General features: G+C 65.0%; 1 protein-coding gene across 2 annotated transcripts in view; it reads left to right on the forward strand.

Annotated features, from left to right (window-relative positions):
• The window catches only part of MORN1 (MORN repeat containing 1), a 50,552-nt gene extending 28,690 nt beyond the window's left edge, over nucleotides 1–21,862 (forward strand). For both annotated transcript variants that reach the window (XM_047869837.1, XM_047869838.1), the window contains 4 exons: nucleotides 8,150–8,289; nucleotides 8,408–8,484; nucleotides 19,062–19,108; nucleotides 20,977–21,862. In XM_047869837.1, coding sequence (XP_047725793.1) covers nucleotides 8,150–8,289; nucleotides 8,408–8,484; nucleotides 19,062–19,108; nucleotides 20,977–21,125 — 413 coding nt within the window. In that variant the 3' untranslated portion in view covers nucleotides 21,126–21,862. The remainder of the gene's footprint in view (nucleotides 1–8,149; nucleotides 8,290–8,407; nucleotides 8,485–19,061; nucleotides 19,109–20,976) is intronic.
• The last annotated feature ends 753 nt before the right edge of the window (nucleotides 21,863–22,615 follow it).

Genomic DNA, 22,615 nt, shown 5'->3' on the forward strand with positions numbered 1-22,615 from the left:
CTTTCTAATCACACGAATAAGTGAAACAGGCAGAGAAAGTGCTTCCCGGAGGCCTCGTGTCGCCACGCGGGGCTCAGGATCCTCTTCTCCCTTTGATACGAACTATGTCAGCCGCCTCATGGTTTTTAACTTCCGAGCACTTTGTTTTCCGTTGAGAAGAAAAGACGGTTTCATAGGCGTGGACCGGCGCCAGGCTTCCCGCAGCCTTTGGTGACGTTGCAGCCCCCACGTGGTAGCAACAAAGCTGATAATGATGTTCGGTTCACAGAGATTTTTATATTTAGACGCTTAACCTTCTGTAGTTCCCGCCCTCGGCCTTAAGCGGGATGCCCTTTTGTGCTGATCGCGTCAGGGGGGCGTCCGCTCGCCCCCTGGCAGTGTGAGCCCTCGGAGTCCTGCCGCAGGTGCCGATAGTGGCTGCAGGGACACTGGCAGGCGGGCCACTCGGCCCAGACAATCCCCGTAAATTGGATTTGGGAACCCGATAAAGCCCTAGGAGGGCGAGAACCCCATGTTGCGTGCGCGTGTGTGTGTGAGTGAAATGCACAAAACCCTCCCAGGAAATGTTTCCAACTGATCTGAGTGGTCCCTCTTTTCCATTTGTTGAACACATGGTTCCGAGCATTCATCAGATGCGGTCTGCGAAGAATCATCCCTAATTGTAAGATGATTTTAAAAATCAAGGTGCCCTTTGCTGCTAATGCAGTCTTGCCAATAAGCGACGCAATGTATAGCAGAGAACTTCTGGGAATTTCATTGCCTTGGGGGGGGAGGGGGGAGGTAACGCATTTTAATATTAATTGTCTATGGTTAATTATGGCAGCGTAGCTACCATGAAAGATCCTTGCTTTTAAAGGGAAATCTGTGCCGTGAATTTCCTGTGGAGGAATCCTACGGCGGGGGGGGGGCTCATCCCAGACAAGTACAGGAAAATCCTATGGTGCCTCCAGGCAATGCCGTGAGCAGGGGATACACTTGCTCGTCAGGGGCTGCATCCGTCTGAAACCAAGCAACCCCGGGGGTGGGGGGGCCACACGATCTGAGACCACAGCCCGAGGAGTGAGCCCCTCCCACAGCCTTGGCCACCCTCCCCAGCACCTCTCCACCTGCCACTCATGGGTCCTGGGGCTGCGTGGGCACAGCCACAGGGCAAGAGCCCCAGGAGCACCCCCGGGACCCCTAACAGCAGATCTCCGGGGGGCCCAGGAGAGAAAGGAGGGAGGGAGGCTGGCCTGGGCTTGCGTCAGGTGCTGAGATCTCGCGTGGTGGCCAGCCTGCGCCCGCATGGATGTGCCTGGGGGGGCGGCTGCGAACAAGGCTCTAGAAGGCACGGATGTCCCTTCAGCAACCCAGAACCAGCTTGGATTTCTCTTTGCCCCTGACCGCGGCCTCAGAGGCCTGTCCCCCCGAAGGGGTCTCCATGCTGACACTGCAGTGAGGATGCCCTGCCCCAGGGCAGGGTGGGCCGGGGTGGGCGCCCTTCCCTGTGGCCTAGGGACAGGCCTCAGACCGCTTAGGGCCACCAGGCCGGCCAGGGACGGAGACTTCGTCTGTGTCTTCGTCTGCCTCAGGCTTAGCCTCTGACAGTTGAGCCACAGAGGGGAGGGGACGTGTCCCACCTCGCCAGCTTCCCCTGTGCAGCCTGCGCTGGGGCCCCTGCTGGGACCTGCTGGCAGGGGCTCCCAGTCTCCTGTGGTCAGAGCCCTGCTTGCCAGAAGTCTGGCCCCGGGGGCTCTCCTGGGGCGGTTGATGCCACTGTATCTGCCCCCCCTCCACGTCACAGAGCCTGTGGCCTTCTGGTCACCACAATGCTGCCTACGGGCCTCTGTCCCCTGGGAGTGGGTGTCAGGCCCCTGCATGAGCTGGTGGGGGTGGGGGTCTCTCCTGGGACAGGGTGCAGCCCCTGGGATCCAGGACCCACTTCAGGCAGGGGATTCAAGGAGGGCGGGAGGCCAGGCCGGCACCCTGCTCTCTGACCTGTCCAGGGTCCCCTGGCCAAGTTTCTGGGGAGGGGTCTGCTGGAGTCTCTGCTCCTGGGCGGTGGTGGGCGTGGGGCAGGCCTGGCCCAGGCCCCATGGCAGGGCAGTGTGGGGACAGGGAGCCTCCGGGCACCCAGCACCACCCCGAGGAGCTGCCCATGGCCAGCCAGACATGTAGGTGTGGGAACTGGCCGAGGGTCAGCCTGGGACTGAGGGCCCGTGGGCCAGGCGTGTGCTGAGCGTGGGCCTGCGTGTGTAAGCACACTTGTGTGGCACCGTGTGCATCTGTGTGCACATCTCCCGTGGGGGGGGTGTGTGTAAGCGTGTGCCCGCACCCCTGGTCACGGCCGGCTCCTTAGTGCCCAGCCCCTCACAGCACGCTCCGCTGGTGGGCCGCAGGCCCCTCGAGGCCTTTCTGGAAGCCTCAGGACCAGCTTCCTTCTCCTAGTAAAGGCTGCTGCCCGCGGCGCTTCTCCCCCGACGGCAGCTCCTAGAGACACAGCAAACCTCCTTTCATCCCTCCCAGAAAGAACACGGGGCCATGAGTTCTGTCTTGCTGGGATCAGCACAACCCCGGCCCAAGGCCAACTCCAGCCCTCGTGGGAGGCGAGCTTCGGGGTCCAGAGACCCCAGAGACCCCGGACTGGCCGGGAGCCCCAAGCCACTGTCCCGGCCTGTCCTGCCGCTGTCCGCACCTGCAGGCGGCCCTCTCCGTTGGAGAGCTGTCACGCTCCAGGCCCGTTCGTGGGCCCCGAGGCCTCTGCCCAGGTCTGTCCCGAGAGCCCCCAGGACTGCCGCGTGTGTCGCCCAAGAAGACAGCCCCAGGCACAGCCTCCCGGCTGATACCTGCGCAGGAGCCAAGCTGGAGGTCAGCCGCGGTGTCCAGACCCCGCGTCCCCAGGGCCGCTCCTCTGCTGCTTTCCCGCTGGATGAGCAGGGGACCCCTCGGGGGAGCCCTGTGTGGTGTCAGGCTGCCTGCCTAGCCCCGTAGGGCTGGTGTCCCCGTTGGTCACCTCGGGAGCAGCCTGGCCTCGCTCTGCCCAGCCAGGCACAAACAGCCTGGCTGCCGGAGGCTCCCGGAGTCGAGGATGAGGGGACATCAGAGACGGGCTCAGGAAGAACCCCAAATCAGTGCCTCCCCCCGTCCCGCGGGTTTGACCACAGAGTCCCGGCCCCTTTCGAGTCCTTTTTGCGATTCCAGCACAACCGAGCCCAGGAGCCGAGGCTGGAGGTCACGCATGCCCTCGGGGTCACAGGAAGTGTCTTGGCATTTCTGGAAGGAGGAGGCTTTAACCACTTTGCGGAGCGCACATACAGCCCCCTTCGGAAGGACACACGTGTGGAAGAGGGACGGGACAGTGAGTCTGAGCGTCCAGAAAGGACATGGGCCAACGGGGACCGTGGCTTTGCGTCAAATCCATTTTCTACGCTTCAGTAAAGGGAGGGAAGGCGGGCACCAGGTTCCTCGTCAGGAACGGTGCTGTGGCCCCAGACACCGGCCCTGCCGAGCTCAGCCCGAGGGACCGGGGTCCTGGTCCACCGCAGCCACCACAGGGCACGGGGCTTCTAAACACCTGTCCGGCCAGGCCCGGCCATGAGCTGCCTGCAGGCCTGGCTCTCACACGGGCCCCTTGGGAAACTCATGGATTCGAAAACCTCTGGATAGAAACCTGAACCAAACCCTGCCCGCAGGCGGGGCCTCCATCCTGCAGCCCAGATGGGGCCTGAGACACTCCACACGGGGACGCCTGTTTCTGGGCTGGTCCCCAGGGCGCCTCCATGCTGGGTGCAGACCGTGCGGACACATTCGGTCGAGGTGGAGCAGAAGCACCTGGAAGGTCCTGCCCCGTGGTCACGTCGGGCCAGCCCTCGCCTCGGGCCCGGGCGCCCACTGGACAAACCGAGTGGTGGGCGGCGGGGGGGGGAGGGGGGGGGGGGGCGTCGCGGCCTCGAGGGAGCCCTCGTCTGGAGACCGGGCCGTCCAAGAAGGGGCCCAAGGGTGCCCCCCCCCAGCCCTGCCCAGCACTCACGCTGCCTCCTCGCCCTCTAGGCCGTGGAGACCCCGGCCCCGCCAGTCCTCGCCGAACAGGCCGCTCTGCCTTTGGAAGGTAGCAGCTCCTTGGCCGGTTGAGCCTCTGCCCTAAAGACTAACGCGGTGTGTCTGGTCACCTCCACGTGAGACGGCTCTCGGCCCCTCAGGGCCGATAACATTTTATTTTTTTCTTCATATAAATGAAGAAAACATTCCAGCCTGTGGCTGGCTCTCCGCCCGGGGCCCCCCGGCGGCCGTTTGACGGTCGCGGCCCGGCCCGCGCAGCCTTGTTTACTCGGGCCGCGCTCCGCCTTTGTCTCCGCGTCCTACACAGGTGATTAGGGAGTCTAATTGAGTTGGCTGTAAAAAGATAATTAATCGACATTTCCTCCCAGAGAGGTCAAGCGCCGATCTCCCCGCGGTGCAGCCTCCTGTTACCAGTCGCCCCCCACCCGCCCCCCCGGACGCAGCAGTGACCTTTATCTTGCTGATGATTAAAATCGACATAGAGGCCTCGGAAATAACTCCTGGGAGCTGGGGTCGGCATCTCTGGGCAGGGGCCCTGCCTCGAGGGTCAGCCAGGCTGGCCAGTGCCCCCCTAGAGAGGCCAGGACCAGCTCCAAGGGCCCCTGCAGGCCAGGGCGGGACCCTCGCCCCAGAACGCTGTCCCCACATTGTCCCCAGGCTGAGGAGAACAATGGGTCCCCTCAGACTGGTGCGTGGTGAGGCAGCTCTCTCGGAGGGTGGGGGCTCCGGCCAGGAGCGCGGCCGGGAAGGGGGATCTGCTCTGCCAACAGGGCAGACAAGGTGAGGAAGGGGCCGCAGGAGGGGGTGAGTGTTGGGGGTGCACATGGCCACCCCGTGACAGCAAGATGGATGGTGGCAGGGCCAGGGCCACCGGGACACGACACCTGCAGCAGTACCCCGGGGGCAGGGCGTGAGCAGAGGCCAGAGGGGCCAAGCGTCCAGAGGCTCAGTGTGGCGGCCCGGTCGTGAGCTAGGACGAGACGTGAGGAGTAGCCAGTGCGGCTGGCCCCGGAAGTCCTGTGGCCACAGGGCATGGCGTGTGCTCAGGACGCAGGAGGAGGTCAGTGGGAGTTTGGGGCTGGGGTCGGTGGGGGGGGGGGGGTCTCACCCAGTGGTGAGTCCCTGTGCTAGGTGTGAGGCTGGGCCCTGTGATGGCGGCTGAGGGGAGACCAGGACGGGGGGACATCGGTGATGTCGTCCACGTTTCTGGTCGAGCGAGCCGGAGTTGGGGTAGGAATTGGGTCTGGGGGGCAGCACGTGCAGGTGTCCGCAGGGAGCGGAGGTGGGTGACTGACCCGAGGAGGCGGGAGCTGGACGAATGTGGTGGACACCCCCACGGGCAGCAAGGCGCCCACCCAAAGGGGCACGGACGGGGGAGAAAAGAGACTGGCCTCCAGCAGTGGCGGTGGGGGGTGGGGGTCAGCTGCGGCCACTGGTGCCCAGGCAAGGTGCACCGATGTTAGGGCCGAGGACAGCGGCCCCCCGTTGTGGGAAACCCAGATTCTCAACAAACCCTGTGGAGCCCTGGGCTGCGGGCCCCCCTGCTCCGGGACAGAGGGCACTCTGAGAGGACGCACTTCTAAGTGGATTTTAAACTCCTAAGCCGACCAGAGAGCCCTGTTCTCTTTCGGTGGCCCAGCAGGGTCCACGAGGTCTCTCCCTGACCTTCCACGATGGGCTGGGGCACAAGCTGCATAGGAGACTTCTGGCCTGGCCGGGACACCACCCACCCCACAAACGCCCTGTGCTGCGGTCCACACGCGGGCGGGGTGCCTGGGGACGGCAGGAGGCCTGACCTTTTGGGACATCGCACATGCAGGGCAGAGACAAGCTGAGGGACCGCTTGGACGCACGACCTGGGAAGCCACAGTCCAGCTGAGACACGGAGGCAAAGGAGGCCACCGGGCCGTGTGCAAAAAGAGGGGCCGACGCGCGGGGCCCGAGCACGGCCAGGCTGCGGTGACAGCGTTGTGATCAGCCCAGGAGCCCCGCGAGAGCAGCTCTAGCGGGAAGAGCTGGGGCTGAATTCGGGGGGCACGGGACAGGAGCGGCGGCTGCAGGCTGAGCCCCAGTTCTGGGAAGGCGGCGTCACATCTGAGACTCGGGGATGGCCCGGGGAGAGGGGGCGGTCAGGTGCGCGAGTTCCACGTGGCCGCCGCACTTTGTGAGGAAGGGGCCTCGGCGCCCAGAGGCCTCCTGGGCCCGAGCGGCCGAATCTCGGGGACCCCTCCTCGCACCGCGGACGTGCCACCGCTTTGGTTTAAGCCCGTTGGTGTTGGGTTTCTCTCGCTTTCGACCAAAAGCGGTCTCGGAACCGTTTCTCATCCGGGGACGATGAATGGCAGGAGGTGATGGAGAATGTCAAGCCTGTGGCTGAACCGAACTTGGTCGTCCACGCGCCTACCGGCCGCGTTGGGTGACGTGGTGTTAGCGGGCAGGCGGGCAGACGGGCAGGCCAGCACCGCGGCGCTCTCTGGGCCGGGGCTCCTCGCCACGGGGCTGTGACCGCAGAGCCCCAGCCCCGACAGGCCCTGGGAGTCCCGTGAGGATCCGCGGGCAGCTGCTTGGTGCCGGGTCGGTGCGTCGGGCGCCGCGGTCGTCGGGCCCCTGAGCCCAGGGAGGCGATGTGCTCCGGGCCCCGTGCCCACGTCCCCCGGCCACCCCCGCCCGGGGAAACTGGCACATTTCAGGTGCGGGTCTGACGCCGCTGCTGTCGGAGGCGGGCGCTGGGGACCCACTCCTGCACGGTCACCTTGGCAGGGCTATTAGGACACAGAGCCGGGGCCTTCGTTGGCCGGAGGCGTCGATAACAGACAACTGGTTCCTCTCAGGCCCGCTGGAAACCGTCGCTGCGCTCAGAAACAGAAATCATGCTGTCAGCAACGCGGTTCACAGTCGTTGCCCAGGACATAAATAGTGTGGGGACAGCAAAAGCTAATGGAGAGAAGGACTTTAGTTAAAGACTGTCCTTGCAGAAGGAAAGACTTTACTTTTTATAATGCGCCATAATGATGACATTAAGACCCCTCTGAGAGAAATAATTCCCTACCTGTAATTTGGAAATACTTCTGGGGCCCGTAGGCATCTCTCCCTGCAGAAGTTGGGCTCCAGGGAAGGGGACTTAATGCCTACGGCCCCTGGGCCCCATCCAGGGCACGGATGAGAGACGCCCTCCACCCACTGAGCTCCCCCCATTGGCGGGAGCGTCCAGCCCGCCTTGTCCACCTCCAGCTGTCCCCACGGCCCCGTCCAGCCCCCTCCCTGCGGTTCGACCAGCTCCTGCTGGTGGCTTCTCCCTGTGTGAGAGCCGGCAGGGACCTCAGGACAGAGGTCAGTCAGGAGAGCTGGGAGCCCAGCCCCCACAGGATAACGGGTCCCGATGCACGCGTGTCTGGGACAGTGCCGGTGGCCCTCACCAACCTCACGACCCCGTCTCAGCAGCCAGCTTTCTGTGCAAGGGTCAGAAGGAGGGGACATCCAGGGCTGTAGGTCCATTGTCCAGTGTGGCGGAGCCTGGGGAGGAGACCGCCAGGAGACGACGCCCCGTCCCACCTCGGGACACCGGGAGGGGAGGAGTAGGGAAAGCCAGGATGGACAGGGTCCACGGTGGGGGTACCTCCTGCAGGGCCCAGCCCAGCCTGGAGGATTTGGGGTCTCCTGGGGGGCTCTCGCCCCTTGTGGGGGCTGGGGGCTGCCAGCGGCCCCCATGTTCCACACTCCTCCTGGACCTGGTCCGACATCACCTTAGCATGCAGCCATGACGTAGAAATGTCCTTCTCGGGGTCCTGACCTGGCGCCCAGGGCCTCAGGCGACGGGCTGTGTGGTAGGAGACCCTCCTAGCCCCAGGGCACCAGCCTGCAGGGCTCTCAGGGTGGACCCCAGGTGAGGGGGCGTCAAGAGACCGGGGGCCCCAAAATACACCCACACGGAGCCTGCACAGTGTACAGCAGGCTGTACCCACCCCCCCCACCCCTCCCCCATGCCCCCAGCCACACGACCAGTGCCCCGGCCGGCCGAGCTACAGAAGCTTTGCGTCAGGGGCCGTGTGACAGGTTCTTTCCCATCTTAGCTTTGTGCTGTTTGAGGGATGTTCTGTCCTTCACCTTCCAGGAGAAGCCCGGGGATGCGAGCCCCACTGTCCTGAGGACTGCAGGCGAGTGGAACAAGGTTGTGCCCGGTTCTCGGACGTCTGCCTTGGGCCGCCCCCGCCCGGGTACAGCCCCGTCCTCTTCCTGGACGACCCCCGTGAGGTATGGGCACGGGTATGGGCAGGGAGACCCCCCCCCCAGGGCTCTGTCCACACGGTGCCCGGCACCGAGGCCCATGTGCTGGTTGCCCCTCTGAACCCTCCCCCACTGCTCCTTCCAGAAGGCAGGTGGCAGGCCCAGAGGGGGCCTGGGCCCCGGCAGGACGCCCACCACGCAGGACCCGCCAGGAGGCAGCAGGTAGGAGACACTGACCGACTCAGGGCATTCGGGGGGTTTGGTCCGGCCTCGCCATCAGCGGGACCACAGGTGGGGCCCCCCAGGTGTGCGCTCCGTGCAGGGGCCGGGGTCTCGGTTTCCCACAGGTGGTGGGCGACCCTGTGACCCCACAGGCATGGTCTCCGTCTGCCCAGGGGCTGCACGCACTTCTGCGGCCTAGACGGCAGGAGAGGCCGGGCTCCCAGCCTCAGGGGAGCCGGGCCCTGGTCCAGGTTGGCGGAGCCGGGTGGCCCACGGAAGGGACGATGCTCCTTGATTGTGTTCGGAGGCCAGGAGGGGCCCACAGGGTGGGCAGAGGCGGCCAGAGGCCCGCCACATACCTGCCCCAGGCCCGTGATCCGTCCTGCAGCAGACACACAGGTCGGGGCTGCGAGCCCCACGGTGGGGGCCGAGGAGACTCCACTCTGCCAGTACCTCGGCCACACGCTCTTCCCAGCCCGGGGCCCTGCCAGGAGGAAGGCTGAGTTCCAGAGAAATCACTCCTGGCAACTGCTTGTGGGAGCAGCCTGTCCCCTGCCAGGCCGTGTGGCCCAAGGCTCAGGTGGGACTGAACTCACCTCCCTGCCCCCCGGCACCCCCGGCACCCCCGGCCTGTCCCCAACCCGGTTTGCAGTTCCGTGGGGACTCTGGGAGGTGCAGAGCAGAGCTGGGGCCGAAAGCAGCACATCGGGAAGCTATGGCTGGGACCCTGAGAGCCGGCCCGCTCTTAGAAGGCAGGAACCCTCCGTCTGCAGGTGGGGTGGAGAGAACGTGACCCCTGGGGGAGGGGCGCCAGGCCTTCAAAGACGCCCACCTGCTGGCAAGGGCAGGCCTCTGACCCTTGTGTGTAGCCTTGTCATCAGCCCGGGGGATGGGGGGCAGTGGCCAAGGCCAGCGTGCCCGGGGTGCCTCTTGTGGCCTGGGACACGCACATCTCTCTTCACGCGGTCTGCTCCGGGGCACCCGTCGAAATAGCCTCACAAAAGAGCAGAGGCCTGTGGGCACAGACCCAACGGCAAAACCCTAGGAAAATAAGGCATTGAGTAGAAACGGGAGGAGGGCCCGAGGCATCCGTCCTGAGCCGCCGCAGCCTGCGGACGTTCCGCAGTTAGATTGCTCATCGGTGACGCCAGCGGGCGTGGGACGGGCCGGGACACCCGGAGGCTGGCACAGTATCGGCAGGCTGACAAGCCTTTGATCCCACTCGCGAGGCGGAGCCGGGACGAGCTGTTTCCAGGGGAAGGTGCCACCCTGTGTCGTTCTGAGTCACGGTTTGTGAATCAAATATGAGGCCCGCTTCACACAGTAAGTGGAGAAGCACAGACTTTAAGAAAAAAAAAAAAAAAAGCCAAGATCCTGCTGAACATTGACACGCCACACTCAGCCCGCGCTTCGGTCGCGGGCACGCACGTGTGACCCAAAGCTGCAACGCGCGCGGAATAACTCGCGTCGACACGCACAGACCCATCCGTGCCCGGGGCAGAGTTACTGCTTCCTTTTGTAACGGGGGGGGGGGGGGGGGGGGGGGGGGGGGGGGGAAGGTGGGGGGAGGGCTGTGGGACGAGGAACCGTCTTCCTCCGACACAGAGAAGGCCCTCGATGGCTGGTTTCTCCTGAGGGCAGGAGGCAGCGCCCGCTCATTCTGTCGGTTCTGGTGCTTGAAATTCAGTGTCCTCGTCCCGGGGTCCTCGCCATCCCAGGAGGGCTCTGCTTGTGAGCCGGTGCCCGTGGCCGGGGCTCCAAGGTCTTCCGAGTAGAGGACCCCAGCAGGGATGGCTTTCAGTGGGAACTCGGGGGCTCGGGCCGCCCCACCCCAGGGCCCGTGTGCAGGCACAGGTCTGAGCAGTGACATGCAAAGCCCTTTGTGGCCGCCGAGCGCCCCCCAGAGCCCACCTCCCCTGCCCCCGTCACAGGGTCCGTGTGGCGCGTCACCTGCCTCAGACCCCACTGCCCGAACAGCCACTTTCTCCAGGGCCCCTGCTGTGTGCCCCCGAGGCTCCCTACCCGATCTGGGTGTCTTGTGGCCCCCCCCGAGGCCCCCAGCATCTGCCCCAGCACCCCCTACCAGTTCTGCTGCGGGGATGTGGACCGTCCCCGTGTCCCCCCCCCCCCCCCCCCCGGCTCCTTACTCTGGTTCAGGCACCAGCATCCCACACCAGCATCCAAACCTGGCTCTTGACCCCAAAAGCCCACCTTTTAGAATCCTAAGAAAACCATCCTTTCTTGCAACCGAGGCGGACTCGGGCAGATCAGGGGCCCCGGACCTCCCCCTGGGTCTGGTTTGCGTTAAGGTAGGCCCTCTCGGGGTCTCAGATGCGTGGCTCCGGTCTGGCCCACCCCCAGGGTCAGGGTGTTTCCAGGGCGGTTGCCTCCACGTGAATGGGACCGGGGGACCACTCCGCGGAGCCCTCGGCTGCCAGGTCCCGGGTTGGGGCTCTCATTTGAGAACGCCAGACCCACGGGGGAGGCAGGGGAAGGGAGGCTCTGGCACTCCCTGCCCCAAAAGTCCTTGCCCCTCTCCAGCCCCCACGTGGCACGCAACAACCTCACCCCTGCTGAGGATGGGCTGTGATGTCATCTCACAGACACCCCAACTTCCCGGGGAGGCCACCACTCGGACCCCACTTTCTGTAATGGGGAGCGGGCCTGCTGGGCCTGACCCAGCCCCCGAAATGGGGCACAGGGCCCTGTCGACTCTCCCCCCGGCCCCCCCCACCCCAGGCTGCCTCAGGCAAACAAACGCATGGACCACAGACCAGCCAGGCATCCCGGCCTAGAAGTCTGTGTTTCTGGTTGTGGGTTGACAGCCTGCCTCCCGGTCTAGAATGAGCCCCCCTGGAGGGCGGAAGGCAGGACCGTGGAGGCCAAAGGCCGGGAGGGGGCAGCCCCCTCTCCCCACCAGGCTCCACCTGCCTCCTCTGCCCCACCCCCAGCGACCCCAGAGCCCCCTCGCTGTTGCACGGTTCCCTCCCACTCACTCAGATGAGATGAGATATTGGCAGAAGCCGGTGACAGACTGCTCCAAGCTGCCTCCTGCCTGTCCCCAGTCCCCGGCCAGTCGGCAAACACGGTCCCCACGCAAGGTTCCCAAGGTGTTAACAATTTCCGTGGGGGCGAGATGGGGGTGTGTGCAGATGGCTTCTGCCCGCACACCGCCTCCTCCCCGCGCCCAGGGTCCAGGGGTGCAGAATGGCCTGTGGGTGTCGGCACGGTCCAAGAGCTCCCGCAGGCCGGGGGATGGCGGGGCCACGGGGCTGACTTGAATGTCCGAAGCGGTCCGGGCAGCCTCCAGCCCGCCCGGGGTGACCCGGGTCAGCTTCAGGGTCGACGGCAGCGTGGCCCGTGCCCACGTGCGGCCTCACGGACAGGGGCCGCCTCTGCGTCCTCACCGAGCCTCCCGCCCCTGGTCACCTGTGTGCCCTGGGCTGCCCACCTCTGCCTGGTGACCCCCAGCAGCCACAGTCCACTAGTCGTTTGCTCGTTTATTCACCCTGCCCGCTGAGCAGCCCAGTGTAGACTTCCAGGAGGCTCGCCCAATGGAAATGACTGAAAAAGGTGCCTCCATACTCACAAAGATGAAGAAGGTCGCGCCACCCTGTCATTTCAGAGCCTGGCGGAGGTTTGATTTGCATAAGAAGGGAGAGAACTGGCTGCCTCCAGCTTCCAGGCGCAGTTCTCCAGTATCGTCAGTAACTGAGGAGAATCACCTTTGTGCATTTTGGCGAAGGGAAGGGAGGTGAAGGGTCACCCACCAAGGCCGCTGGGCCCGCAGTGGCTTCTACCCTCCAGCACACGTGCTCTCACCGTTTATTCGTGGGGCGTGCCGCCTGGGGAAGGGGGCACTTAGGTGCAGCCGTGTGGTCCCGTCCCCAGCCCCCAGCCCTCTTGGAGTGCTTCACTACAGACCCCAGCGAGCCATGCTCAGCAGGGTCCCTGCTGGGAGGGCCCTGAGCCCTGTCCCGGGGGCCCTGAGCCGTGTCCCGGGAAATGGCATGAATCACGGCCCTGACTTTTTCCCTCAGAGTCTGGGACCTCACTTCCCACCTCCCCAGGGTCACGTGGGCGCTTTCCGTGTGGACCCCGCCTGGGGGTGGTCTGCAGATGGCTTCGGGGTTTGCGTACGGACCCCATCCTGGAGCAGAGAGGGGCAGTCGCTGGCCAGGCCCTGCGAGGAGCCCGGAGGCTGACCCTCTGTGCCCACGGCCCGGGGCGAGGCTGCATCCCCAGGGCCTGGGGCTGTGCTCCGAGGGCCCCAGCCGGGCCTGCCCGACTGGATCCGGCTGACCCTGGAGGCCCCTGCCCGGGGCATCTGCGGGTCTCGGCGTGGCCAGCCAGTGGTGGTCTCACGGGACAGCACCCAGGCCCCAGAGCAGAGGAGGGGGCACGGCAGGTGGACCCGTGTCCCCGAAGCAGGGTCAGTGAGGAGCCCGGGATGGAGGCTTGGACAGCCTCCCCAAGAGGTCAGAGGCCTGCGTCAGGTGCTCAGCGGTCACCTGCGCGACCCTGCCCGGAGGGGTTGCCAGCACCAAATATCTATTCAAGTAAAAACAGTAATTGGCCCCATCTGTGTTGGCCTGGTGACTGATGAAGTGACTAATCGCGGAAGCCTTAATTAAACCCATTTTTCTCCGGGTGAGCAGGGGAGGGGCTGTGCCGGCCAGCACATCAGGCTCCAGGCTTGCCGAGTGCTGAGCCGGCAGTGAGCAGTCACGGGCAAGGTCGGCCCGAGGCCCCCACCCACCCCCGGGCAGACTGGCCGCCGCGTTGTGCTGTTACAAAACACGCACTTAGGGTTTGGGGGAGAATGCCCCGTTTCAGTGGAATTCTCACGGGCGGCTGGGCAGACTCACAGCCACATTTACACAACAGACTTCGCCTTTTGCAGCTGACACAACTCCACATCATTCAGGAACTGACGGGGCCCTGTGTCATGTTGTGAAATTCCGTAATATGCCAGGAATGTCTCCGCAGGAATGCAGCGAGAAGCGTGCAGTGGACAGCGGGCTCTCCCAGGGAAGAGCAGGGCCCTGGGCGGGGGCCTCCAGGGTCACCGGGGTCCCAGAGACGACAGGCTCAGGCTGGTGGCCTGTCCCGCGTCTGAGCGCCGGGGGTGAGGGGGCGGGGGGGGGGGGGGGGGCAGTGCAGGATCCAATCGGGAAGGCCCTCGGATCAGCCTCTTGGCTCCTCGCGGGGCCCAGCCAGCTACTGCCCCACGCTGCCCTACGGGTGGGGTTCACGCATCCCCTTCCCTGCACCACGGCCGCCTCTGGGGCCACTTCTGGGTGCCTCCCACCCTCTCTCCCTCTGCTCTGTGACCTACACAGGGCTCAGCTCAGGAGACTGGAGTGCGTGCTTCGTTACCCAAAGGTCCGGGGTGAAGCCCTCAGCCCCTCTGCCCTGCGGCACCCCCTCCGGCTCACCTGTGCCCCGCCCTGTTCTCCACACACAGCAACCCCCCGTCCCCCCAGCCTTTGGCACACGCCGGCCCCTCAGCTAAGAAGGTCTTTCTCGGCCTGCGGCCTGCGTCACCAGGCAATGTGTCTGCTGTAGGGCAGCCCTGCTCCCAGGGGTGTCCCAGCAAAGTGCGGGGCCGGGGGGACGGGTAGCTTGATCTCAGATGAGCCCCAGGGCAGCGCGGTGGGGGAGGGCTCCCAAGACAAGAGGGAGCCAGGCAGAGGGCTCTGGTCCCCTGGGGACCTCGTCACCCCTTCCTTGGCCACCGGCCCCTGGCAGAGTGGGCCCGGCCTCCCCACCCCACCCCCACCCCTGGGCTGGAGGCTCCTCCGGGCGTGTTCATGGAAAATCAGACATAGAGACTGATGGGTTTCTCTGCTTCCTCAGAAACTCTAAAGATGGAGAACTGAGCCCCATCGTCCGAGCAGGAGTAATAAACGGAAGCAGGTGTGAGGCCCAGGCGGGAACAGCTGGGCTGATGGGGCGCCCTCACCCCACCCCACCCCCACAGGCTGGAGGCTGGCGGCAGGCGGGGCCTTAACCCTTACACGCCCACTGCAGGCCAGGGGGGGACACCTTCACGTCCCCTCCCGCCCCGCCATCCGAGGCCCCCGGCCGCTCTCCCGCCTGTGCCAGCAGGGGCCTCACTTGCCGGGGCCACTGTGGCAGTGTGACCCCAGTGCCCCTGGGTGCCCCGTGGAGCAGAACACGCTCTGTAGAGGGGGAGCAGCCAGGCCTGCGTGCCCACTGCACCCCGTGTCCGTGCCCGTGGCCGTCACTCAGGACCCACGACCCTGAGGCTCCTGTTTCCCAGGGGTCCCCCGGGAGTGGTGATGGTTTCCAGCTCAGCCCCAAATCCAGGCCAGCCGTGCTCCAACAATTAGCTGATGTTCTGATTTTGGAAATTCCTTATGGGCTCTGTGTGGGGGCCACAGAGAGCCCCGGGTCTCCCGTCCCACGTGAGCAGGTCGGGAGAGCCGGGTCGCTTCCCTGTGGACCACACGCCCTCAGGGTGGCAGTTTTCCCCAATCTCTGCCTTGACTGGCATTGGACTCCGTGGCTCCCCGGTTCCCTAAGCTGGCACATCCATCCCATCGGTACCGGAGGACTGCCATGATGCCCACACGGCTGTGGGCAGAGGCCGGGACCCGGGGCCTTGACCTAGACGGCTCTGGGCGGGAAGCTCTCCCCGGCCAGGATATGGGTGCCTTCTCGCCATGCTGAGCCCCAGGCAGACTGGTCCCCGTGCCCAGGTCAGGTCTCAGGGCCTCCACACCCCATGGCCTGCCCACGTGCCCACCTCAGCCTGAAAAACTGATGACAGCCAGGGTCAGGACCAGGCCTGACCAAGTCGCGGGCCTGCTTCCCCAGCCCTCTAGCCCTAAGTCGGGTCTGTAGCCAACGGCCCTCCTCTGCCGGGCCACGGGGCCACCCTGCCCACAGCCCTGCAGGTCCCTTGGTGGGTGGACAGGCCCGGGTCACACAGGCTGCCAGAGACCTTTGGCTCCCCCCAAGGGAACCCCTTTCTCCTGCCACCCACCGTGTGCTTGACTGCGGGGTCTTGACTTCCCCTCCCCAGCTGCCCCCCTCTGTTCAGCTGCCCAGGAAAGGGACGAGCGTGCACAGGTCGCCGGGTTCCGGTCCCACTGGGCCAGGGTCTGGCTGGGCGGCCTCAGGCTTCCTCTTCAATTATGGCTGTTTCCATAGCTCCGCCCACCTGGGCGTGCCCGGGGTTCTGTGGGCCTCGCCTCAGCAGTGGTTCTGCTGAGGGTCAGACATGCTGCTGGTAATTCCGGTGGGACGGAGTCCCGAGGCGCATCCCTGGGGGGCTGCATGGTGTTTCAGCACAGTCCTGAGACACGCTTGTCCTGGAAGAGGTGAAGGCAGGAGAGCCTGCTGAGGTTGCTCAGCTCGGCTCAGACAGTACACTCTCGGGTCCTACGGAAAGGGAAAGGCACGGGTCAGGGGAGCGGCAGGGCCGGCGGTGCCAAGGGGAGGGCAGCTGGGCCTGTGGGCCACTCAGGTATCTGCGCACCTGATAGGAACCTGCAGGTCACTTGTCGGCCCTGAAAGGAGGCTGTCCGGTCCCCTCCTCGTGCCGGCTTGGCCGTTGGTCCCCCGGGTGAGGCCCGCCAGGCCTGATGGGGACCAGGAGACCCACCACAGGGACCTCACCACAGAGTATTCACACTGGTCCAGGCCCCACCTCACAGCGACACAAGCAGTCAGGACAATATGCCCCTTGGGGGCCCTGGAAGGACAACCCCGACTAGCAGGCACACAGGCCTCACGCCCTGCCCTCCAGTAGGAGCCCCGGCCCTCGGGCCACGGAGACACGAGTTGGGGCCATCTGAGCACCACGTCTCAGTCTGGTCTGTAAATGCAGGACCATGAGGGGCTGGGTTTGCCCTCCCACAGGTAAACAGGTAACAAGCCGGATAAGATCCAGGAAACGACGGCCAGCCTTCAAGACACTGGGTATCAGGTGATGAAGAGGGAGCCCCTGAGAGGCCCAGCTCGCTTCCCAGAGCATTTCCAGCTGTAGTGCAGGGAGGGGACCCGGCAGGCTCAGGGGTCCCCACGAGGGGAGAGAAGGAGCTGGGAGTCCCGGGAAGCTAAGGCAGCTAGAGTTTGCAGGAGGCAGCACGGGAGAGGGGAGTCCTAGAGATCTGCAGAGCGCGAGGAACGTGCTCGAACGTGCCAGGAAAACCAGCGAGAGGGTCACAGCAAGTCCTGCCCGGAGCTCACACGGGGCTGTGAAGAGTGCTGGGTCCAGGGGCCAGTCCGGAAGACCTCAACTCACAGGACGTCAGAAGAGTACTAAGTGGTGGGGAATAATTAACCATATCTCGAACCCCACCTTGCAAGCCTTAAAGGCAAGACCCAAAAGGATCAAACCGTCGCTAAGTAACCAAACAGCATCAAGACTATAAGAATACAAAAGCAGCCAGTGGCCAAGAAAGTAGAATTCACAATGTCTGACATCTGACCGAAAATTACCAGGCACACAAAGAAAGCGGGAAAGTACAACCCATGATGAGGAAAAATGAACCGATCACAGCCGACCCAGAAAGGACACCAATGGAAGAACCAGTAGACGGCGGCATGAGACGTCGTCACTGGATTCTGTGTGTCCAGCAGGGAAGACCGGCCACGCTCGGCAGACGTGAGGTGTGAAGGAGTGGGCTCACCCCCCAGAGATGATGTGCGTGGGCAGGGGTGGGCGGGAGGGGCGTGAACTCGCAAGGCACAGCCACAGAAACCCCCCAGATGAAGCCCAGGAAGAGAAGCAGGGCTGAACTTCATGAGCGGAGCGTTTTGAACTGCCGAACAGCTCCTCTCCGCCAAACATGCACAGAATCAGAGGCTCCCAAGTAGCGCAAGGGAAGGACGCGGCCAGAGACGGTCAAAGAGATAACGGCCACCGTGTTTTCAAACTCATCGCAAACTATAAACCTACAGATTCAAGACACAAGGAACCCCAAGCACAGGAAACATGAGGACAAGGACGCCAGCCACAGATAAAGAGAAAACCAGGCTGGAGCCCTGGGTCCCCAGCCCCGCCCGGCCCCTGGGTCCCGACTCTCCCAGCGCCCTTTTCCGCCCAGGAGGCGCCGGCACCGGTTCCCAGAGGGGGCCTGTTCCCTCCTCTGGCTCTGACCTCGATTCCTGGAGGCTCAGCTCAGTGCTGTCTGCACAGTCAGTGCCCAGTTAGTGTTCCTGCTGTCATGCTGCGGCCCAGGGCTCCCGGTGCACCCTCAGCAGGTGGCCTCTCGGGACCGCCTCCCAGGACGCCAAGTCCCCACCCCGCGGGTCTGGGAGAACCGTCCGCTGATCAGTCGGCGCCTCTGGCCTCTCCTCACACCGAGACTCCCCAGCTGCTTCCCAGCTCGGCCTCCGATTTCTCAAGGCCCTGGGGGTTCTGTAAAAACTCTCAGGATTCTTGTAACCCCGTCTATTTCTCTTGACTCTGGCAGGCTGACAGACTCTGGTTATTCTTAGTGCTGAATTATTTATCCGCGTTCCCCTCCTCACCCACATTTCAGAATCTGTAACGTGGCTCCTGGGTCCCAGCCAAGGCCCATTTCCCCCGCTCGAAATGAAGTAATTTTAAAATCTTTTGTCTTTAATTTTTTATCACCCAAACCATGCCCGTGGTAATGAAGCTTGGCAAGGGGTCGGAGCCTGGCAGGTCGCCGAGCCGATGCCAGGGAGCCCCCGTCCTCCACCCCCAGCTCTGATAACAGGAAACCACCACCAGCCACGGAGGCCGTGGTGGGAGGAGTCCCGTGGCTCCCCCCAAGGCGCCCGGGTAGATCCTTCAGGGCAAAGCCCAGCCCGTCGCTCTGGGGCCTCTGTCCCACCAAGAAGGTGCATCTGGCAGCTGGGGGTCCAGGTCGGCACCCTCATGTCCCCAAGGTGGCCTCCTGGTGACCACCCCTGCGGACAGGCAGAAACCCTCGGTCAGGTCAAAGCCCTCAGACTTGGGCTTGATTGAGCCGCCTCGGGCTGCCCGTCAGGGCCTCTTGTGGCCGCCGCGCAGCCACCGCGTGAGAAGTGAGGGTCTCCGTCCCTCGGACTTGGGTCCAGGCCCAGGGAACCCCGCACAGCCTGTCTCTGCCTGCTACCTTTTCTTTCCCTTCCCATGAGGCTCCCAGGTAGCAATGGCCTCCGGTCCCTCTGAGGGGGACACAGGAGGACGCACCAGGGCCCCGCCGAGCCCGGCTGCCGCTGGAAAATAAACACCACTGGTAAGTCACTTCCGAGCAGAGCCGGTGTGCCAGCCCTTCTCCGAGTGGCCTCTCTGCTCGGCATTGTGGGGGCTCCGTGCAAAGAACCTCTGATCCTACAGGGATGGGTCTGTTGGGGTCTGGCTCCAGCCTCTGTGGCTATGTTTGGGTTTAGACGGCGAGGCACCGGGCCCAGGGGCAGAGAGCTGTCCAGACGGGGGCACGCTCCACCCTTGGGAGGCAGAGATGGGCCTCGGAGGACAGGACGGTCACACCTGTGCCCGCCTGAGGCCGGCAGGCAGGAACAGCAGGGTCTCTGTTGTCCTCAGGGCCCCGGGGCTGCGGTTCAGGGGCTTCCTTCTCCTCTCCCTGCAGGCCTGACGGGGCGGCCACCGCAGAGCCCGCGGCTGCGGCCCTCCCAGGTAGGTGGCTGGCAGGGGATGGGGCGGGGGGGCCGATTCCACCCACCACCCCACAATCCACATGTATCATCGTTGCCAACCTTTTGGAAAGACTCCCTTCCTCTGAACGCACCCCTAAATCCAACACTCGTCTTGACTCTGGAAGCCAGGGAATCAGAGAGGGCGACTCCCGGCCCGGCCGCTCCCCATGCCCCTCTGGGCTCCCCCAGAGGCACCCCAGGTGGAGGGGGCACGGATGGGGGATGGGCTTCCACCAGGCCCTCCCCGGGCCCTTGGAATGGCCGCGGGTGCCGGGTGGGGGGCCTCTCTGTCCCCACGGGCGAAGTGAACGTCCCTGGCTCCTTGTGTCCAGGGTCCCGATCGGAAGGCCGGCAGGCTTCCAGGTCTGGGTCCCCTCAACCCTTCGTGTATTTGAAGCCTGTGGCCCACGAGCCCCCCTTGTGTGGGGGAGGGCCGGGCCGGGCTCTGGGCAGTGCCTCCCACCTTGCCGTGCGGGCCGGCGCTAGGAGTCCCAACAGCAGCCACGTGAGTCTGCTGACGCCAGCAAAGCTGGTGCTGTGGTCGCCCTATTTTAGGACCCTGGGCCCCTCGTGCGTGGGCAGAGGGGGCGCCCCCTGCACTCAGCTGCGGGGTCCGATGGGCGACAGGCCGGAGGAGGGCCGGGCCCGAGGAGAAGCGACTTCCGGCTTCGAGGGGTGAAGCCGGTGGGTGGCCGCGCCGCCTCTGTGGGGACGCTGGGCACCGGGCCCACGGCCAGGCCGCGTGGGCCGGGCCTCGGGTGGCTTCTGAGGCCGGCACGGTGGCCACCGGCCAGACCCCCTGCCGTCCTTGGGGAGAAGAGCGCGGCAGGGAGGTGAGCCGAGGGCTGGGCCTGGTCCTGCGGCCGCCGCCCGCGGAGCTCGCCCCCCAGCCGGCGCGCCGGCCGCAGGTTGGTGTAGCCGTGTTCCCGGGAACACCTAGAAACCGGCTGCTTGGAAACACTGTGGCGTTGCCATGCGCGGCTTTTCCTCCAGGCCGGCCAGGGAGGCCTGGTGCCCGGGGCTGCAGAACGCGGGCCCCCGCCCAGGCCCCCCGAATTTCTGAAGGAACTGACTCAAAGCCCAGCAAATTCCTGCCCCCCCCCCCGAGGCTCTTTCCCATCCTGCCACCGCCACCCACCCCCCCCGCCAGAACACAGGGTGTCCACAGCCCCTGGGTGACTGTGCAGCGAGGGGAGTGCCTGCTCCCCAGACCAGGGCACTGGAATGTTCTCTCTGACGGTGTGAGCCGCCTCCTGCGCCCCGTTTCAGCTGCGGCCGCATTCCTGGTGTGAGCCCGGGCCAGCCCAGCGAGGTTTTTCCACGCTCCGGTGCCAGCCCCCTCGGGCTCGGGGGAGGGGAAAAGGACGGTTTCCATGGCAACCACGCTTTCTGTTATTTCTTATTTTCTTTTTTATGGTTTCTCCAACTTTGAAGCTCCGCAGACAGTTTACAGACTGCAGAAGGGGAAAGTGTTTCTCCATCCCCGGGGCGCCCTGGAGGGCGCCCCCCCCCCCCCCCCACCTCGCCGGCCTGAGCCCGGCCGGGCGGGGGCTTCAAACGAACCAGACGACGGTGTCTTCAGAGGCTTAATTATTTAAAAAAACATTTTAGAGGAAATGAATTGCTTTTCTGTTAAAAAGATGGGGAGTTTTCTCAAAAGAATCCTTGCACTCAGTCATGTAGCCCCATCGGGGGTGAGGGGTGCTCCGCGCACCAGGTCCTGGGGTCGCAGGGCCCGGGAGGACACCTGAGGTCCTGGGCAGGGTCTGGGGGTGGGCAGAAGCCAGGGCAGGGGCCCGGACAGGGGGGGACTACTGGGGACCGAGTCTGAGCTCCCGTGTTTTGCAGGGGAGTATGTCGTCATGATCCGCGATGTGACCGACCCTCCCTTCCTGGGCCACGTGCTGCCCACCGCCTTCAAACACCTTCGGGTCTCGGGGAAGGGGACGGACCGGCAGCCCCACATCCCTGGAGAAGGCCCTGAATCCCTGAGCTAGAAGAACCATCCCCATGCGCCCGAGAGCCACCAGTGTCCTCTCTCCCCCAGGGAGACCCCTGCCTTTCAAGGGCACCCTCCTCCCAGTGGCCTGAGTGGGGGCCGGAGGGGCCACCTTTCGTGCACCCCAAGGCCACTGGCTTTAATAAAATGCTCAGCACTGACTGCCGAGAGGTGCCTCGCCCAGACGCAAGCCCCTTCCCGCACACCCAGGATACCCGTGGAGGCTCGGCCGGGTGCGTGCCGGACCCCCTTCCGCCTGGCACCCCCGGGCCCCAGGCTGAGCCCAGGCCGGGCTGGGGATGGGACGGTCCCGGTCCCCCTGCTACGGAGTCTGGCAGCGACGCTGGCCCGACTGAGCCGTCAGAGCAAACACTGCCTCCCTGCCACAACCCCTGCCTTGGAGGGTGGCTCAGTCCCCCTCCTCCCCCCGCCCCGCAAACAGCCTGGGGACACTGGAAACGGCTGCCAAAGGAGAAATCAAGAGGCAGTAAGCAGGTGACTGGCTTTCCAGAAACAAGCTTCGTGTCTGCAGGGACTGGGCAAGGGACACTTCTCGGATTTTACAGCTGCCTCTGAAATGCACCCGGTGCCCGGGAGAGGGGGGCTCTGGGCAGGTGGCGGGGCCTCCTCCTGCGTCCTCTCCCGAGTGGCCGCACAGTTCCTGCTTCCACGCCTGGGCTCACCCTGTGTGCACCCCGTGCTGGGGGGGCTAGACTTGCCCCTCAGCCACGAGGCCCACCGCCACTTCTCGTCCTAAGAAATGAGGAGTGGCAGAGGAGCATCCAGAGTCCCCCCCCCCACGAGAGCACACGGCTGCTCCCAGCCCAGAAACCCCGCAGACCCCGCGCCCCTTCTCCCTCCTGGATGAGGACCCCCACCCCAGCGCGCACAGCGGGGCCACCCGCCCCTCCTCCGTGCACCTGTGCCCCGGCTGCTCCCTCACCTCCCTGATCGCCGGGGGGGGGGGGGGGGGGGGGGGCTCAGCCCCAGGGATGCCCTGTGGCCCCTGGTCCTGGTGCAGCCGGCCAGCAGCAAGGCTCAGGGAGGGTGGTGACTGGACGGCCTCCCTCCGGCCCCGAGGGCACTGCAGACGAGCCCCCCACACCAGCCCCCGTGTTCCCTGATCTGCTTCTCCCCTGCTCCATGGTCCAAGGCAGGTCTTCTCCGTCCTGCTTCAAAGTGCATCCCCAGCCCGACTTCGCTCCCCCCGCTCCCGACACCACAGCAAGGGGGCCGTCAGGGCTCACCCCCAAGACTCTGCCAGGACCCCCAGCCCGGCCAGAGCTGGCGCCACACTCGCTGCCCTTACTTCTTGGCTTTGCACTCACACCGGCCCCCGTGGCCCCTCAGTCCTGCCATGCGTGTTTCTGCCTCGGGGCCTTTGCACGTACTCTTTGCGCTGCTGAGACTGCTCGCCTCACCTTCTCACGAGGCCTTCCTTGGCCACCAGCTCTGAAGCCGCACCCCACCTTCAGCAACATTTCCTGC

Source organism: Prionailurus viverrinus, chromosome C1 (assembly GCF_022837055.1).
Source record: "Prionailurus viverrinus isolate Anna chromosome C1, UM_Priviv_1.0, whole genome shotgun sequence".
Taxonomy (NCBI): domain Eukaryota; kingdom Metazoa; phylum Chordata; class Mammalia; order Carnivora; family Felidae; genus Prionailurus; species Prionailurus viverrinus.